Raw genomic sequence first — 21467 nt, forward strand, 5'->3', positions numbered from 1 at the left:
ACTCATTGGAACCTCGTTCTCTGCTTAGTTCCCATCTTCAGTGGAACCTTCTGAGAGTTAAACAGAGCTCCGCTCAGTAAGGCAAAGCCTGATGCTGTTTCAGGCCTCATTAACAGAAGTGTGAGCTGTCAAACATGATTTGGGTCAAGTAGAAAGTAAAATAAATTTAAGACTTTTTCATTTGAAAAGACAAATTTCCAAAGCTGTGGGTTAGTTACAAAGCTGTCTTTCAAGTTCAATATAAGCTTACTGAGCTTAAGCGAAAACTTGGATTGAAAAGCAGTTCAATAATAATTGATAACTGTGATATAAGAAAACTTAAGTGAAAAAAGAAGCAGTGCCTGTTAGAGGTTTTTTTCACCCAGTGAAAGTAAAATTCTTTTTTCTCTTAAAATTCCATGCTATTGTAAAAACCATGTTCATATGGGACAGCTGAACTTTTAAGTGACTAGCCACTATCTGATACTTAATGACTCATAACTATTGGGCCCCTGGAAAGAGTTACAACCACTCAAGATGCTGGATTTATTATAGAATCCAGCACCACTGACTTCATGATCATAGGATCATAGAAAAATTCTTATTCCAATGAAATCATAAATATAGCCTTTCATTTTCTCCTAAAGTCATGTGCTTCCTGTTAGAAAAAAATGGTATAAACACAAGATTCTGTACAGTAATAATAGCCCTATGCTTTCAAATACACTAATAACTCCCCTTTTATTCAGTGGTGATGGAAACGTCTAACTGTGTTTTCCATTCACGCACACTGGTCCTGTGTTGAAATAAATAGTAGACACCATATGGAAAGTAAATGTACCTCTACCTCTGCCACCCACCGTGAGAAACAATCAATTTCAGATTTAAATTTAAATTATAAAACAAAATTTCTAGAAAAACATGAGTGTTTCTTCATGATCTTGGCATAGGAAACTTTCTTTTAAAAAGACAAAAATTGCTGACTATAAAGAAAACAGTAAATTGGACTACGTTACAAATGAGAGCTTATGTTCAACAAAATTCACCATTTGAAGAGTGAAAAGACAAATGATGAGAGAATATATTTAAAAAACACTCAATTGACAATGAAATATTATCTCTAACATATATAGCACTACAAATCAAGATGAAAACAAAGGAAAATGACTTGCATGGGCACTCCATAAAAAAATATCAAAAAAGTCAATAAATATATTTTAAAAATCATCGATCAGAAAAATGCAAATGAAAAGCAAAATCTGAATCTAATACATACCCAGTATAAATAAAATGAAGAAACTAGAAAAATAACAAATGTTGGTGAGGAAGTGGAAAATTGAAGTGCTTCTAGTCACTACTAATAGGAGTCTAAATTGTTATAAACACTTTGGAAAACTAGCTGTATCAGCTAACACTAATAAAAGACACACCTTATCCATACCTCCTGAACTAGCAATTCCATTCCTAGATATACACCCAACAAAAATACATACATAGATATACACCTAAAAAGACGTGCATAGAACCACTATTTGTAATAGGCAAAACTGGAATAAACAGCAACATAAGTTATGTAAACTATGGTACATTCATAAAACAAAATACTTTGGAAAAATCAAAATGAATGAACCTTTCCTGCGTATTTCAACATAGATGAATCTCATAAACATAATGTCAATCAAAAGAGAACAGACAGCATATACGTTATGATTCTATTCATATACAGTTTACAATCAATCACGACTAACATTGTGTTAGAAGTCAGGATAACGGCCACCTCAAGGGATTATAACTGGGTGGTGCATAAAAGGGGAATCTGGGAGTACTTGTTATATTGTTTCTTAATCTGGATTCTGGCTGCATAGGAATTCATTGAGTTGTACACTTATAATATATTCTTAGGTATGTTATATTTCAATAAAAATTTAACTTTAAAAAATGCATAGCAGTCATCTACGAACAGTATTATCAGAGAGACTTTCATGCAATGGATAAATTTGGAGAAAAAATTGTTCCCTTTTCAAATGTCATTACACTAACCTCATCTTAAAAACTGTGCATTGTATAAAGTCTCCAAATAATTTATTTATTCATAAAAACTGGGTTATTTAAATAGCTATCAGAGTAGTTTGAATATTCAGTGTACCCTTTTGATGACTTGGAACCTTTCTATTTCCGTTGAGACAAGATACCTTCACTTGTTTCCTAAACCTTCCCCAAGGCTTATTTCTGGCAAGCTGCTTAAATATTTGAAGTAAGTAACATTGTCTTTTTGTTTTGACAGGATCAAAGTTCTCTAGGATACAGTACAATGGAGTGAAAATTATTTCATGAAGTATGTTTTAGGAATAAGAGATAACACTCTTTTCTTATGGCAGAACAAAAGGATTTCATGCAACAGTACGGTCCTTTTCTGAAAACTTGAGAAAATGCAAACAGGAAGTGATATTAATTACCCTATAAGTAATAAAAGTTCTTGTTTTCAAAGAATTGATTTTCTTATCAAACCTGAAAACTAAAAGCCATGACCCAAAAGTTCTAACTTATATGGGATTTCCGTATACTTTCTGGAAAGATTATAATTTATTTGTCATCCAATGCAAACTTTTTCCTGTATAAAAAACACTGTTTTTCAAAATAATATTCTAAACCATATTTAAATCAAACCACGGAGCACTTCTGTTTCACCACATTCATTTCAAGGATACAACAGGTGCATTGTGATAACAATTTTCTACCGCTCCCACAGCAGGTCGATTTACTCAACTGCACAGAGCTGCAGTATTTTTCTTAACGCTTTGAAACTCTTGAATGAGAGGTGGAGCACTAACTGTAGACATTTAATATATTAAATTTCTAAGACTTCAAAGGGAGCATAATTAACTCAATGCTACATAATTGCTCCAAGGACAGAAAAAACGATGCAAATGGAATTGATCTGCCCATTTTTCCCCTTAGCAATTAAATGACAATGCTAAGTGAGCAATTTCTTTTTTAAAAACTCATTCTTTTGACTTTAAAGTTAATATTTCCCTTGAATATTTCAATGACTTTCCATGCCACCTTATAAAGTATAGGAAGCAGTAAAGGTGGGAGTTCTGCTATTTCCCTTCTTTGACTAGAATTTCTCTCTTCTATCTCTCCCTCTCTTAGGCCCTTACTGAACCTCACCATCTCTGCCCTCATCATAACCTTTAGTTCCTCTATTTTCCCTATTATCCCAATCCATCAGTTTCTTTCTAATTCCATTTGCCTTCCTATCCATCATACAATCCACGCGAAGTAATTTGTACAAATACTTTTCTCAGGACCTGACAGTCATGTACCCTTTTGACTCACTGACAACTTACTTTACCAGTTTCAAACCATGAGTGTTCCCTATCATCCATATAAGCACTAGCTGCAAAGGTGTTGCATGTTGCTGGAGGAAGCTAGAGAACAATATTGATTAGATCTAGAGAGGCCTTTAATTTTTTCAAGTGTAAATTTGGAATCTGGACAATGCTACATGCCATACTTTCCAAATCTAAAATATCATGATTCAACATGTTATTTCTTAAAAATTGTAACAACAGTCCTTAAAAGTAATTAAGTTTGTTAAATTTTAATCTCTAAAAACCTGAAAGAATATTGTGGAACTTCCAACTCAAGAATGTTAAAGAGGATCACCCCCAGAGCCCCAATAAAACATAAGGGATTGAATAGTTATATAAACCAACAACTATGAGGAAAAAGGGGAAAAGGTCCTCAGAAAAGTGTTTTTAAATAAATTAGTGAAAAAAAGAAAGCAGATGAAGTAGTGATAACTGATGAAGGATGGTAGGAGGAGCCATAAACTAGAGATCATCACACGGGGCAGGAGCAGAGAGACCTCTACCCTGCCAAGTCCTAGAAATTTTGACACTTGGATGTACCAAGCCAAATGGATGGCAGGTGTGAGATGGGGAGCTGAAAAGTATGGGAGTACAGTTGATTCTGCTCATTTGCAATAGATATGTTCCATACATTTCCTGTGAACACTGTATTAGTGAATACTGAACCATTGCTCCCAAGGATTGCAACCCCATTGCAACCCCATTGCAATGCCATTGCAATCAAGGATTACAAGACATTTGAAGACAACTTTAATATGGAAAAGATTAAGATAAAACAAGGAAATACAGTTCAGTTCCTGCAAGACTTGGGTTTTATTTATGTTTCTATTTAAAAACACTTTATTTAATATATATTGTATATATATATTGTTGAGTCTTAGCGCATTTAGACTGCCATAACAAAATACCACATATTGGGTAGCTTATAAACAACAAAAATTTATTTCTCATAGCTCTGGAAGCTGGAAGTCCTAAATTAAGATGCCACCATAGTTGTGTGAGGGTCCTCTTCTACAGACTTGTCATTCTCATTGTATTTTTACATAGTGGAAGGGGCAATGGAGCTCAGTGGGATCTCTTTAGCATTTAGAATGCTAAATTTATTTATGAGGGCCCCACCCTCATAACTTAAATACTTCCCAAAGGCCCAAAGTCCTGATACCATCACATTGGGCATAGGATTTCAACACATAAATTTTGGAGAACACAAACATTCAAACAAAAGCACGTTGATTCATTAACATTGAACTGATGGCCAACAGCACCATAACTCATGCCCAAATGAACCTTATGTAACACAGGTGTTACCTCCGTAAGACATATCACAGCCTTTATTGTGCTTAGGAACACTGGACAGCACATCAGCACTACAGTTGGAGGCCATTTTAAATAGTGAAATCACCAACAAAAGGCAAAAAAAATACAAAAGATGACACTAAAGACTGCAAAAAGAACAGTTGCTTACAGTATGAAAGCCAAAGCAAGAATGCAGAGCACAGTTTCGTTGGAACTTAGCTGGGAATATGGGCTGTGGGGCAACTTGAATTTTTCACAGCTCTGCCCATTTCTGTGAAGGACTATGAAAGCATCCTTATTATTGGTTTGGGGATTACTACTCACAAATTCTAGTGAGTAGGTGAATTTGCAAATAGAAAATCAGTGAATAAAGAGGATTGACTCTACTTAAAATGTAAGCCAATTTTCACAGGGGCCTTCTCACACACTGTCTTGTGCAAAATGTCCCTGAGAGCTGACATTCACCTTTATGCCAGAAAAAAAAAAAAAAAAGGAGTAAGATTCTATTCTAAAGAAACCAAATTGACTTTCTGGAGTAATTTAGGGAGACTAATGTTGGCATTAATGTCCTAGAGCAAAGGTCACTCACAAATGCACATACAAAATCTAGAATTACCCCTAGTAAAATGGCAGTGTCCTGTCTGATCAATGTATATGGAAGCTTGTCAATGGACAAGCCAAAATTCCTTCTTCATATGGACAGCTTTAAATCAACTTTTTATTAATTCATTCCTAAATATGAATGTCAACCAAGGATTACAAGACATTTGAAGACAACTGCAATATGAAAAAGATTAAGATAAAACAAGGAAAAATTTACCTTAGAAAAGATAGACAGATAATTTGAGAAAATAAGAGGACTTAAAAATTCTAAGTGATCACTTTTGAGAAATGTAAGAAGCTATTTTACACATTAAAAAAGGCTTACCAAGCATCATGGCAGAGTGAGCTCTTCCCTTATACTCTCCACCCTAAGATACAATGAAAAGGACATTCATAAACCAATAGAGGACATTCATACAACACAATAGACATCTGAGAGCCCCACACAGCCATCCGTCTGAGGGTGGAGGTGCTGGGCCTCCCAGGAGGAAGAGTAAGGAGGTGAGGGGATCTCGTCTTGCTCCCTGGCAGTGACCTAGGCCATGGAACTGTGTGCAGCTCTGAAAGGAGAGGGAGGAGGGGTGGCTCTCCGCAGGAACACCTTTACTCTCTAAATTGCCTCTCCGATGTGGGAAAGCTCCACACAGAGGAGGCTAAGCTATTGTGGGGGTGTCTTCATTGAGTCAGCACCCCAGGAGGGCAGATAGTGAGAGAAGAGTGAGAATGCCACTAGAATCAGGCGCTGAAAGAAACTGCACCTCCTCCAACCTGATGCACCAGCTCAGCCAGTCAGCCAGAGCAAGGGATACCTGCCAGAGCACCTGCACATATGTTAGTAAAGCAGTAGCCGAGACCTGGCAATCACAGATGGGCCCTGTCACCATAGATTCCAAAGGACAGGCACAGATGCCAGAGATCATGGCTGGCTCAGAATATAAATCTCCTAACCCCACCCCCAATGGCAGCAGGTGGAATCTGTGACCAGATACTACCAATATGCAAAGGCACAAATCCCCCACCTCATGAAAAAAATATGATGAGGTATAATAATACTCCAGGTCAGAAGGAAAATGACAAGCACCCAGAAATAAATCCTGAAGGCACAGAAACTTACAATATAAAAGAGAGAGAATTCAAAATTGCTACCATAAAATAACTCAATGAGTTATGAGAAAACTTGGAAAGACAGTTCAATGAGTTCAAGAATAAAATTAATAAACTGAGAGAATTTTTCACAAAAGAGATTGAAACTATAAAGAAAAACCAATCAAAAATGATGGAGATGAAAAATACAATGAATGAGATAAAGAAAAATCTGGAGTCCTCAAATAACGGAGCAGATATTATGGAGGACAGAATTAGTAATTTGGAGGACAGAAATATAGAGATGATTCAGATGGAGAAGACAGACCTAAGACTAAAAAGAAATGAAGAAATTCTTTGAGAAATATCTGACTCAATTAGGAAATGTAACATAAGGATTATAGGTATCCCCAAGGGAGAAGAGCAGGAGAAAAGAGCAGAGAGCTTGTTCAAAGAAATAATAGCTTAGAACTTCACAAACCTGTGGAACAATCTGGAAATACAACTAAAAGAAGTGAATATAACTCTTTACATCAATGTAAAAAGACCTTCCCCAAGGCATATAGTAGTAAAACTGGCAAAAGTCAATGATAAAGAAAAATATTAAGGACAGGAAGGGAGAAGAAAATCACTTACAAAAGAACCTTTATCAGGCTTTCAGCAGATTTCTCAGCAGAAACTTTGCAGGCTAGGAGAGAGTGAAATGATATATTCAAAATTCTGAAAGACAAAATCCTTCAGCCAAGAATACTCTATTCAGTGAAAATATCCTTCAGATATGATGGAGAAATAAAACTTCTCCCAGATCAACAAAAGCTGAAGGAGTTCATCCCCACAAGACCCCCACCTACAAGAAGGGAGCAAGAAGGTCTTCATAAGTGAGAAAGAAGAGTTTATAAAGCCTTGAACAAGGAGATAAGTAGGCAGCCAAAATCAGAAAATTGCTGCTCTCTAACAGGAAACATCTCAGCTCTAAAGGCAAACACAGGCTCAGAGTGAGTGGATAGGAGTCCATATTCCAAGCTAATGGCAAAGAAAAGAAAGTAGGTGTTGCCACACTTTTATCAGACAAAGTAGACTTCAAGATAAAAAGACAATGAGAAATAAAGAGGGGCAGTATATAATGATAAAAGGAACACTCCACAAAGAAGACATAAGACTTATAAATATATATGTACCCAACACAGGAGCATCAAATTACATAAAGCAACTATTAACAAACCTAAAAGGAGATATCAACAACACACAATAATAGTAGTGGACCTTAGCATCCCACTTACGTCAATGGATAGGTCATCCAGACAGAAAGTCAACAAGAAAACACTGGCCTTAAATGAAACACTAGACCAGATAGACTTTTATATATATAACATTCTAGCTGAAAGCACCAGAATACACATTCTTCTCAAGTACACATGGAACATTATCAAAGAATGCCTGAATAAATTTAAGATTGAAATCATATCAACTATCTTTTCTGACTATAATGCTATGAAATTAGAAATCAACTATAAGGAAAAAGCTGGGAAAGTTACAAATATGTGGAGACAAAACAACATGCTACTAAACAACCAATGGATCATTGGAGAAATTAAAGGAGAAAAATCAAAACATATCTCAAGACACAAGAAAATGAAAATACACCATACCAACTATATGGGATACAGCAAAAGAGGTCTTAATTCATAACAATACAGGCCCACCTTAACAAACAAGGAAAACCTCAATTAAGCAATTTTAAATCAAACCTAAGAAATTAAAAAAAGAAGAACAAAGCCCAAAGTCAGCAGATAGAGGGAAATAATAAAAATTTGAGTAGAAATAAATGAAATTGAATCAAAAAAAAAGTAGAAAGGATCAATGAAACTAAGAGCTGGTTCCTTGAGAAGATAAACAAAATTGTCAAACTCTTAGCCAGATTCACTAAGAAAAAAAGAGAGAAGCCTCAAACAAATAAAATTAGAAATGATAGAGGAGGGGCCGGCCCCGTGGCCAAGTGGTTAAGTTCAAGTGCTCCACTGCAGCAACCCAGGGTTCCGCCGGTTCGGATCCTAGGCACGGACATGGCACCACTCGTCAGGCCATGGTGAGGGGGCATCCGACATGCCACAACTGGAGGGATCTGCAGCTAGGATATACAACTATGTGCCGGGGGGGGGGTGGTTTGGGGGAGATAGAGCAGAAAGAAAAAAGAAATAAAAGAGGAGAAATTACAAAGAATATCACAGAAATATAAAGGATTATAAGAGAATACTATGAAAAATTATATGCCAACAAATTAGACAATCTAGAAGAAATGGATAAATTTTTAGACTCATAAAACCTCCCCAAACTGAATCAAGAGGAAACAGAGAATCTGAAAAGAACAATCATAAGTAAAGAGATTGAAACAGTAATAAAAAACCTCCCCCAAAATAAAAGTCCAGGACCAGATGGCTTCTCTGGAGAATTCTACCAAACATTGAAAGAAGATTTAATAGCTATCCTTCTCAAACTAGTCCAAAAAATTTAAGAATGTGGAACACTTCCCAACACATTTTACGAGGCCACTATCACCCTGATCCCAAAGCCAGACAAAGACAAGACAAAGAAGTAAAATTATAGGCTGATATCACTGATGAACATAGATGCAAAAATCATCAACAAAATATTGGCAAACCAAATGCAACACATTAAAAGGATCATACACCCTGATCAAGTGGGATTTATACCAGGGACGCAGGGATGGTTCATGATCTACAAAGCAATCAAGGTGATACATCACATTAATAAAATGAGGAATAAACAGCACATGATCATCTCAATAGATGCAGAGAAAGCATTTGACAAGATCCAACATCCATTTATGATAAAAACTCTCAATAAAATGGGTGTAGAAGGAAATTACCTCAACATAATAAAAGCCATACATGATAAACCCACAGCCAATATCAGACTCGAAAGGGAAAACTGAAAGCCATTCCTCTGAGTACAGAAATGGGACAAAGATACTCACTCTCACCACTCTTATTCAACATAGTACTGGAGGTTTTGGCCAGAGCCATTAGGCAAGTAAAAGAAATAAAGGGTATCTAAAAGAAGTGAAACTCTTGCTGTTTGCAGACAACGTGATTTTATATAGAGAAAACCTAAAGAATCCATTGTAAAACTATTGGAAGTAGTCAGTAACTACAGCAAAGTTGCAGAGTACAAAATCAACTTACAAAAGTCAGTTGCATTTCTATAACCTAATAACGAACTAACTGAAAGAGGACTCAAGAATACAATCCCATTTACAATTGCAACACATAGAGTAAAATATCTAAGAATAAATTCAACCCAGGAGATGAAAGACCTATACAATGAAAACTATAGGACACTATTGCAAGAAATTGATGATGACATAAAGAAATGGAAAGATATTCCATGCACATGTATTGGAAGAATAAACAGAGTTAAAATATCCATATTTCCTAAAGCAATCTACAGATTCAACGCAGTTCAGAATCCCAATGACTTTCTTCATGGAAATAGAACAAAAGATCCTAAAATTCATATGGGGCAACAAAAGACCCCCAATAGCTAAAGCAATCCTGAGAAAAAAGCACAGAGCTGGAGACATCACAATCCCTGACTTCAAAATATACTGCAAAAACAGATACACAGATCAATGGAACAGAATTGAAAGCCCAAAAATAGAACTACACATCTATGGACAGCTAACCTTTGACAAAGGAGCTAAGAACATACAATGGAGAAAGGAAAATCTCTTCAATAAATGGTGTTGGGGAAACCGGGCAGCCACATGCAAAAGAGTGAAAATAGATCATCTTTCACCATACACAAAAATTAACTCAAAATAGATCAAAGACTTGAAGTTAAGACATGGAACCTTAAAACTTCTAGAAGAAAATTAGTCAGTACACTCTTTGACATTGGTCTTTGAAGGATATTTTCAAATACTATGTCTACTCAGGCAAGGGAAACAAAAGAAAAAATAAACAAACGGGACTTCATCAGACTAAGAGCTTCTGCAAGGCAAAGGAAACCAGGAACAAAACAAAAAGACAACCCAGCAACTGGGAGAAAACATTTGCAAATCATATATCCAACAAAGGATTAAGCTCCAAAATATACAAAGAATTCACACAGCTCTACACAAAAAAGCAAACAATCCGATCGAAAAATGGTCAGAGGATGAGAGCAGACATTTTTTCACAGAAGATATACAGATGGCCAATAGGCACATGAAAAGATGGTCAACATCACTAATAATCAGGGAAATAAATGCAAATCAAAACTACACTGAGATGTCACCTTAGACCCATTAGAATGACCAAGACAACCACCAAGACAAAAAATAACAAATGTGGAGAGGATGCAGAAAAAGGCAACCCTCACAGACTGTTGGCGGGAATGCACACTGGTGCAGTCATTATGGAAAACAGTGTGGGTATTTTTCAAAAAATTAAAAACAGAAATACCAAATGACCTGGCTATCCTACTACTGGGTATTTATCCAAAACTTGAAATCCACAATTCAAAGATACTTATGCACCCTTATGTTCATTGCAGCATTATTCACAATAGCCAAGATGTGGAAACCACCCAAGTGCCCACTGACTGACAAATGGATAAAGAAGAAGTGGTATATATGTACAATGGAATACTACTCAGCCATAAAAAAGAAAAAAATTATCCCAGTTGGAACAACATGGATGGATCTTGAGGGTTTTATGGTAAACGAAATAAGCCAGACAGAGAAAGTCAAACACTGTATGATTTCACTCATATGTGGAAGATAAACTAACACATGGACAGTGAGAACAGATTAGTGATTACCGGAGGGGAAGGGGGTTGGAGAGTGGGCATAAGGGGTAAAGAGGCACATTTATATGGTGACTGACAAATAATAATGTACAACAGAAATTTTACAATGTTATGAACTATTATGACCTCAATAAAATAAGAAAACAAAGGTTTGCCAAGCACGGAGTGAAATGGATGGCAAAAGAAACCCATTTAGACACAATTGTGAACTTTTAAAATGTTAAAGTTCTCAAAATGTTTCAAGGTGCAAACAACCAACTGCCTTCAACTGCATACGGATGAGGCATCCATTGGATTTCTATTAGTCACCTGACTAATACCTGAGAGCCAGAATACAATACATTAATGCTATTGATGTTCTGAGGTAAATGATTTGTAGCCTAGGAATTTATAATTAGCCAACTTATTCATGAAGGATGAAATTAGAATAAATATATTTTCGTAAATGAAAAGAATGATAAACTCTATGTTCCACATACCATTCTTTAGGAAGTTACTTCAGAATATTCTTCAGCAAAATAAGAAACTAGAAGACATGGAATCTAGGAATTTTGGGATCTGACCCAGATGAATGAGGAAGGAAGTGCCAGAAATAGGGCAGGAAAGAGAGGTTCTGGGAAGGAAGGCTCCAGGCAGAAAAGAGAAATTTTGGAGATTTGCTACTAAAGATAGGAACTTAGAAATTAAGTAGCAGACAACAATAAAAAGAAGGAAAAAGTAAGGAAAGTAATAACTGAAATGAAAAACCTGAAGCTGAGTGAGGAAAATATCTCAACAAAATAATATCTCAATACTTTGTTGTGCAGGGAAAAGTATTTATAGTGATAAAAATATAAGCACATTTATAGATTTCCACCCTATAGAATCAACTTTTAGCCAAAGCATGAAAGATTTACTTATGATTACAGAGTAGAAAATACATGATTCTTACACACCCAATATCAAAGTAAAGTTGGATGTCTTAGAAGTTGGGAGGCTGAAGAGTGGATCACGGTGAAAGGAGCTTAGGGACACTGTGCTCTGTAGAGGGGACAGTATAAGAGTAAAGGCCTGGCTATGTTATTTGAAGTTATTCAACATTGTGTTATATTGAGGTGAGGTGTGAGGATTGGTGAAGCAAATTAACTAAATCTTCATTTTTCATATCAGAAATGTAGGAGATAAAATAACAACAAATAATACCAGATTAAGTAAAAATAGAAAATTTAAAGAGCTAAGAGTGACTCCATCTATCAACAGAATATTATGCAGCTATTAAGAGCACTTCGTATATCCCAACGGAATGAGCTCCTTGACGTTACTACAATAACAAAAATCCAGGCATAGAACTTATACTTGGTATACCACTATTTGTGTAAAAAAGAGTAAAAAGTGTGTGTGTGTGCATGTGCTCATATGAATATGTATATGTGAAAGTGTATGTATATGCCTGAAATGTCATACAAGATATACTGCCTTCAGAGAAGAAAATCAGGGGCTCAAGAAACAATGGCAGGAGGTTATTCTTTTGAACCTTTTAAATCTTGAAAAACGTGAATCCATAGAGTATTCTAAAAGTAAATATCAATTACATTTTAAAAATTAAAAAATAAGTAATTCCTTCTGAAAAGAATAACGAGAGGTAGAAAGAAATTGACCACGGCACTTTTCCTTTTCATTATAAAACCCCCAGTTGTATTTGACTTTTTAAACTCTGTCCATATATCCCTCACACACACACACACACACACACACACACACACTGAATTGTTGTTTGCCTGTCATTGTCTGCCTAATGAATTCTTATTCATTTTGCAAGATTCGAGTAAAGCAAATTCTCCGTGAAACTTTTCCTGACCCCAGCCAAACTCCCTGCAGTGTACCCATCACTACTACAGCTTTTTCTTTTGCATTTTGTTAGTTACATGCCCGCCTCCTCCACTAGATGCAGTGATCCTCTAAGTCAGGAGCTATTCCTTGTGTCTCCAGACCTTCAGCGCTGCCTGCCTTTTGAATTCAGTGCTGTTTGCCTTTTGAATGGACTGTTTCTAGTACTTAAAGAGTTAGCCTATATCGTAAGTGGGGAAATGTTCCTAGAACCCATGGGAGAGCAGAAGCACGCTGGGAGGTGTACACCAACCACTGTAGAGGTCAGAGAACAGTACAGCCAGCATAGCACAGGGAAGGGGGTGGGTTCACACTCTTTTTGTCACTTCTACATCACTGCTTGAGACTGTAGGATATGCTTAGTCCACAGTTTGGAGACATAAAATCAGTGATTGTGAAAGACAAGTGAGAGGGACAAAAAACGGTGGTTGGGTAAAGAAAGGGAGAGAAGTCTCCCAGGAAAATCACAAAAGTAGATTTTATGTGTTTGGGACCAAAGAGGGAGGCAGCAGATTATTATAAATAGCAAAGGTCACAGTCAAGGATGAGGGCCATAGCATCTGCTAGAAAAAGCGATCTAGAAGTTACCATTTCTTGAGCATCTACTAGGTGCCACCCTCCCAACCCTTTAAGACATATTATAGGATATCTCAGTAATCTAAATTAGAAATTTAATAAGTTGAAATCAATATATCATTATTATTGATTAATAATTATTTTACTGATGACAAAAAGGAGGCTCAGAAATGTTAAGTAATTTGCCAACACCACATGGCCAGAAAGTGACTGAAATGGACTTCTATTTGTAGGTTACATACCATTTTCCTTTTGTGAATCCCTACTCACGATGCTAAGTCTGGTTCAAATGTGCCTTCTCAATGAAGTCTTCTCTGATCTTCCCAGCCAAAAATGACCACAGATACTTCAACTTCGTTTACTCTAATTTTAAGATTCTAGTGTCTGTTACATGTCTTTGTATATTTGACTTCAATCTTCTAGTAGATTTTGTGTTTCTTGGACGAAGGAAGGAAAGAATATTTCCTATTTTACATTTCCTGTGGTGGAAAAATCTAGTGGTTCAATGAGACTCTCTTAAGTCATTGGCTAGACTAACAAAGGTCAAAGTTCTATATTTGTTCTTAAACTGCATCACAAAATTTTCCATTAAAACAAAAAAGTTATTATTGATGATTTTCTGAAAGTTTTATTCTTCTTAGTGATTTATATTCTGCTTTGAGTCCCTTGACACCAGTTATATTAGAGAGTCAAGGAACTTCTTATACATTCCTAATTTGGAGACTTTATAGCAGTATTTTGGGGGCTAAAAAAAGCTTCACTGAGGAATGAGGAAAAAGTATTAGTCAAATAAACTCAGCAAAATTAAAAACGCTAATAATAAGACCCATGTGAAAGTATGTAATGTCAAGACTAGTTCTAGCACTATATAAAATTTAAAACTGGAAGTAAGGCAAAAATGACCTGACAACAATTCTTTGTAAGGCAACAGCAAGCATTTTAGCACAAAGAGATGTTATATCAATGATTAAAAAATCTTAATTGTAGTTTTACAAAGTTTCAGAGCTTCTAGGCAAATGAACAGATAATATTAGAAATTCGAGGATGCAGCATCAAAAATGTACAGTGGTCATCACTTTGTAGAGTTTCAGACATTTTAATTATTTGTCCTGGTACAGAGTTCACAGATCAGAAGTAAATCCACTATATGTTTTTGTAAAAGTAATCGTGTTTAGGAAATTCAGGTAAATCTTTTCTCAGAAGTAAAATTTTTACTTGCCAAAAAATTTAAGAATTAGTTAGAGAACTATGCACTTGTGAATTCATTCTTGAACATGTTATATTCATTCAGGTCAACGGCACTTTTAAACTCACTTTGAATTTCTTAACATCATCCTGGCCATGTGCCTAAACATATATAAATACAAACATTCTCAGCAATTAACCAGACAGTATGAGGTAAATGCCATGAGCGGGGAACTCACTTCATTAGTGCTAATGGGAGCTGTGTAGTTAATTCCCTTGTACTGCTCTTAATTTTCCTCTCCTCTGCGGAGTCCATTCCAAAGCATTAGGTTTATACCCGCTCCTCCCAGCCCATGACAATTTTTACTTACCTCAGTAATGAAGGATTTGGCTGTGGCAGGATTCATAACAAGGATGGCTCGCCTGAGAGTGTCTCGATAGCGATTCAGTTCCTCTATTCTCATGGTATCGAAGAGAGTGGTAATCATTTTATTGATGTTGTTTTCTACCTTCTGAAGTGCAACATCCATCCCCTGCTGAGATACTTTGTCCAAAAACTCCTGTATTCCACGGATATCTAGGAACATCAAAAGCCCATCAAAATGTGAATTACAGCACAGAAGGGAGGTAAAAGCTATTTCACTTATATCAGAATAGTTTATTGTTCGACACTGTAGTTTGTGTAAAAGTAGTAATTGAGTAGCTGATGGAACTCTCAAATATGTTTAAGGTTTAGTAGGATTTAATGTGTTTACACGAAAAACATACGAACTATTATTTTTTTAATGAATTTCTTTCTCTCCACTGATAATTTCTAAATTATCTCACCTCCCACAATGTTATGATAGGGTGGAGGGAGGTGGTTAGGGAGAATCCTCACTTCCCTAAAGCAAATGTGAGATAAGGAAAGTACATTCCTTATTTTCCTCAGCATTAAAAAGCATTAAAAAGTGATGTTAACCTCATGTAAACATGAATATCATTAACGGCAGATGAACCTAAATCAAGATTACTAATGTTTCCTAAAACAGCTAACAATATCACTAAATTGACTTTTACAATCTAAATAGAAAAAGTGGTTTGAGAGGTTGTCTTCAGAACTTCTCTGGTCACTTAGACCACAAATAAAATAACTACATTTTGTCTATTTTATGAGTACTACCTCGTTAGCTCAAATCTGGCAAACTTGGTAGGAGAGTTTTCTTTTCCAGAGTGTGGGGAATGTACTTTGTGTGCAGAACAAATTGTAACAAAACCTTCACACATCCATTCCAAAATATGCAAAGTTCTGAAAGATTATCAAATAACAAATTGTGTCCATTTCACATTTAAGTGAGGAGGGTAAAATCTAGTCTAAATAAAGAGTTTATAAGTTTATACTTTGATATATATTTAAGGAACAAGAAGTATCTCAAATGTTACAAATAGTTTTCCTAGCACCACATTGGCTGTTTACAGAAGAAGGAATCTCAACATTGATAAATATGATTCGAAGATGTACCTAGCACAATATAATTTTAATATAGCAGATTTTGCTTTTACTATATAATAAGTTATATTTTTCTGTATATGTCCATGGCATAAAATCTTTAAAGGGAAAAATTGGTGAAAACTATGAAGTAAATGGGATTGTAGGTTGCTTTTTTATGAATGGACTGTATCTCAAAATTCCTAATTGTGTCTGATTGCATCAAGTAAAATTTGCCTCTCAAGGGAAATAATTAGTTCATGTGTTTTTTCAATGTATTAATAATTAAAGGCAATATATAAGCACTTCAAATAAGAAAACAAACAGCTACAAATTTGGAAACTGACATTTGCTCATAATAAATGTTTCTATTTGCAAGGTTACAAATTAATTTAAAAAACCCTTTGCTTTCTTCCTGTGATTAGCTTTACCTCAAAACAATTACTATAAATTATATGTTTAGTTATCTGAAAACTCTCAAACTCTTCAAAATAGATAATTGTATAAATTATACCTTATATTCCTTATTCCTAATTATTTTATAAACCCAGGATGTCAGCATCAAAGCACCTTAAAAGAACAGAGCCTCATCTAGAGCAGAACAAGAGATAAAAGAGCTGGAATAATAAAAGTATTATGTACTCATTAAACATCCAAGTCAGAAAGTACCTAAGGGCCTAAAATACTCAAGCATGGATTAAACAAAGGGTTGGATCTGACGAAATTTAGCAGACGCAGGTAGACATATAACAGGACTATGAATACACTCCAGCAGGCATTCTCAAACTTTGGTGTGAATCATAATCACCCAGAAATCATTAAAAAATACAGAAGCTTATGCCCACCCCAGAATCAATAAACCTTTAAAACACGTGTCAGAGCAGATCCTTGATTTTGAATTGTATGTGTTTCTTTAGTTGTTGTTTCTTAATTTATTACTCAAATGTGCATCTAAATATAAGACAAACAAAACCAAAAATATATTGAAATAAAAAAAGATACTCAGAAAACATGATCTAAGGCTCTAGATCATTCACGTTATAGAAAATCTTCTGTTTACAGAAATAATATGCCAGTGCAATTTCATACCTTAAGTTTGAGAAAAAAATTGTTCCAAAAAACATTTATTGACTATGGGACACAGTGCAAGGAATACAGCAGTGAATACACTTCCCCACACTGAGACAGACAATAAACAAGTAAACAAACTAATACATACAAATGGCACTAAGTGCTTGGAAGCAAACAATAGGGGTGCTCTGGTAGCTAATGACAGGGTGGGGAGGAAGATGCGTCTTAGAATACTCAGGGAAAGTTTCTCTGGAAAACTGGTATTTATACTGTGATCTAAGGGTTGAGAAGACATTATCCAGGAAAGAGGTAGGAAGAGAGGACAAGAGCAAAGGAAAATACCCTAGGGCAGCGAGGAGCTTGTGTCTGAAGCAACTTAAGCATTCCAGTGTGGCTGCAGCCAAGCTAGTGAGGAGGACAGCAGAGTTAGGGGAAGCCGTGTGGACAGGGAGGGTTGGATTATGTGGACTCTGGTGAGATGCAGGAAGGGGTTTTGATTCTATTCTAGATAGAGTTTTAATCTGTTGAAAGTTTTAAGTAGAGGATCTGACTAAGTGGCTGATGGGCTATGTGTGCAGAATGAAAAGTAGTCTGTCTGAGTGACTTCTTAGACACTATGATTCAAATTGAGCTTGTAAATGATCTCTCCTTGATTTAGAACAGTATGACACCTTTTAGCTTTTATTTTTGACCAGAAGTTAAGTAATATCTATATTGTTATTTAGCCAGAAAAGTGATGTGATAAAAGGTTGCTATTATCCCTCTGCTTCCTTAGTCTGGAATTCTGAGTATCACTGCCTAGAGATGTGATTGTAAAAGTTTTGAAAATTTTTTTGATCTGTAAGTGAAGAAACATTTATTTTATAGATGTCTTCAAAGATTATACTAGAGAGGGCTTGTGTGTATGTGTGCAAAATCCAGTGTAGGGTCTAACCCATGGTAGTTGCTGCCATTGTTAACAATAGTACATAAGTACTTGTCAAGAGGCCACTTCTTCATCCACCAATAGGGTGAAATTGACTAAAATCTACAGATGGCTAGCTGGCCCAAATAGCAAGCACAATATTTTAGACTCTTGGATTGCAGGAGTTAAATAATAATAGCTTTGCTTGTTTGAGAATAGCACCAGACACTCATGATATGTGGCAACTGGTAAGGTTGATGTGAGAAGAGTCAGAATCATATTGTCTATTAGCTGATCTGTGGGAAAGCATCATGAAAAGAGAGAGTGGGAGTTTGGTTTTGCTAATTCATGAACATAATCAACCATCACAATTATTCAACTACATTATCTGTATGCCTATTAATTTGCAGGAAATGAGAACAGAAAAGTCAAGACTTGGTGCCTGACCTCAAGGAGCTTGCAGGCCTGTGGGTGTGGCTGGGTGCTGTTTATTCATAACAGAAATTTAAATAATAGTTTCAATTCAGTAGTTCCCAGTGACTATTAATTCTACTGACCAGATAATTAAATAACAGCAAGTGGTGGAAGGTTCATTAACTGATTTATTAAACATAAGATTAGGAAGAAAAAAAAGTCTTTTTTTCCTGGGCACTCTAAAGGAGCTTGTGGTTGGCAGAATAGTGACCTTCCAAAGATGCCCAGGTCCTAACCCCTGAAATCTGTGAATATTTAGGTTAGCTAGCAAAGAGGAATTAATGCGCCAAATGCATTAAGGTTGCTAATCATCTGACCTTAGATGGGGAGATATCTCGTATTATTTGGGTGGGTCTAGTATAATCACAGGGTCCTTAAATTGGAGGAGGGAGGCAGAAAATGAGACTCAAAAGGAAATCTGACTTCTGATGAATGAGTTGACTTTTGGGCAACTTCAGAGAGATGCAACATTGCTGGCTTTGAACACGGAGGAAGGGGATCTGGAGAGAAGAAACGTGGATGGTCTCAAGATGCCGGAAAAAGTAAGGAAGTTTCTCCCTGAGAAACTCCAGAAAGGAACACAGGCTTGCAGATATTTGGGTTTTAGCCCATGTTTTAAGATCCCATGTCAGATTTCTGACCTACAGAACTATAAAGTACTAATTTGTGTTGTTTAAGCCTTTAAATTTATGGTCATTTGTTACACCAGCAATAGAAAACTAATGTAGAAGTATACGTTAGTCCTTAGGTCGGCATTTTTCAAATCATGGTCCACTGAATTTTGTTTTGGAATCATCTGGAGAACTTGTTGAAAAGAAAGATTTCTGAGCCTCACTCCATTCCTATGGAATCTGAAACTCTCAAGATGAAGCCTAGAGATTTTCTCACTGATGATTCTTAAGAAATGAGTTTGGGAACCAATGCTGCAATTTCTTAATCTTCCTTGCATCACAGACTCCTTTGAGAAAATCATGAAGATTATGGATCCTCTCTCTCCCCAGTAAATGTACATAACCAAAACATTCCACACTCCACCTAGATTATGGTCTCTCAGTCTGATCTGCATGCTTCCCAGGGTAGTTATTGGAGAACCTAGATTAGCATATTGTCATTGCTCTTAATGATTTATTTTCTTTCCGTACTATATAAGAAGGTGAAGTATAGATATTCACGTCAACTAGTAGTGCGTATTACATTTTACTTAAATAGAGGAACATTTTAAATAAAAATATTAAGAAACATAACAAACACATAAAGACGTTTCCCAATAACCTTCAATTGTTTTCAGTTACGATTTAGTCAAACTCTAGTTGTCCTTCAGGTCCAAGAAAAACCTACTAAGCTGTAGAAGATTGGGTTCCCAGGGAAGCTGACTCTGAGAAGGAGAAGGAAGAACAGAAAATTTGTTAGGGACTGCTCTCAGGAATAGCACTTGTGCACCAAGGGAAATAAGCAAAATTCAGCAGAGGGAGAGCTGTGATGCAGTCTCAACAGAGACCTGCCCAGGCCTCTGGAAGTGGAATGGCCTTCAGAGTTATACCAAGTTAGGGCTGGTGGAATAAGAGACCATAATCCTGTGTGGACTTTGGTGGCTCTCTTCAGCTGAGGGCAATTCCTGGGGAGAGCAGTCAGCTGCTGAGAGAATAAGTACTTCCATTGAGAAGGAGATTTGGGTGGCGCAGGACAGAATGCATTAGGGAATATTCCTTGCGTTTATGGAGGCAAAGCTATTTTGGTTTCCAGGGTAAGTTGACGTGAAAAGCCCTTATAAATCATTTCTAGTCAACACTGCATTTTTCTTTTCTGAAATCACTTTTTATAGGGGAAAACACACTACACATGATGTCAGAAAACCAGGTTTGGATCCTTACTTTGTTACTCATGTAGCCCTGTAAACTTGGAACAAATTGTATAGCTAATGTCTGTTGTTTTTACCTTCCCAGTGCTTCTTCTCTTTTATTCAAGGGACAAGACCTCATTTTTCATTCAAGAAATAAACCTGGACCCATCCCTGGTGTTCCACTTTTATTTTGTTCTACAATCTATTACTGGATGGTCATGTGTCCCAGGATAGTCAATTTGAGCTCTCCATGTCCTTGGCCTAACGAATTAGTTCAGGAATAGTCACAGGGCTCAAATAGGGATTGAAATTTGATATATGAATAATTAAAAAGAAATGATCTCTCTTTTGCATCATGAGTTCTAATGTTGTAGCTTTGGGATTGCAAGAGCTGGTGTGCTTAGACAGAAACTGAGAATGAAACCAATAAGCGAAGTGAAGCAGAGGGAAGCCAGATGTTGCATAGATTTTCCAACTACGTGAGTCAATCAGAATTTTTTTTTTTGCTTACTTAGTTTGAAATGAGCTTCTGTCACTTGCCAGAGAAAGGCTATTGACTAATATGAAGTCTTGTGCTGAAAATCTGATACTTTGGTGATGAAAGTGAAGGCAGAGTTCTTACCGTTGAGGTATGTCCAGTTCAGTGGAAGGGATGACAGATTAAACAGATAATTATGTTTTAATGTGATTAATGTCAATACAAGAAATGGAACAAAGGAATGGTAGCATAGGATAAGTAGCAACTAACCACAACTTATCAATGTGAAAAGAAAATTATTTAAGCTAATTACTGGGTTGTTCTGATAAAAAGAAATAGGGTGTGTGAAATACTAAAGCAGTTCGCAAGCTACAAATTTCTAAGCAATGTATATTTGCATTATCAAGACTTTATTAACCCAGTCAAAAGTCCCATTTATTCTTAATTTTCTTCTGCTGTCT

At 36.1% G+C, this 21467-nt stretch overlaps 1 protein-coding gene across 1 annotated transcript in view; it reads right to left on the reverse strand.

The window, feature by feature from the left end:
* Positions 1-21467, reverse strand: part of GRID2 (glutamate ionotropic receptor delta type subunit 2) — a 1371230-nt gene that overhangs the window by 625620 nt on the left and 724143 nt on the right. Inside the window, exon 4 of the mRNA XM_023638677.2 lies at positions 15143-15348. Within this exon, the coding sequence (XP_023494445.2) occupies positions 15143-15348 (206 nt within the window). The remainder of the gene's footprint in view (positions 1-15142; positions 15349-21467) is intronic.

This window comes from Equus caballus, chromosome 3 (genome assembly GCF_041296265.1).
Source record: "Equus caballus isolate H_3958 breed thoroughbred chromosome 3, TB-T2T, whole genome shotgun sequence".
Classification (NCBI taxonomy): Eukaryota; Metazoa; Chordata; class Mammalia; order Perissodactyla; family Equidae; genus Equus; species Equus caballus.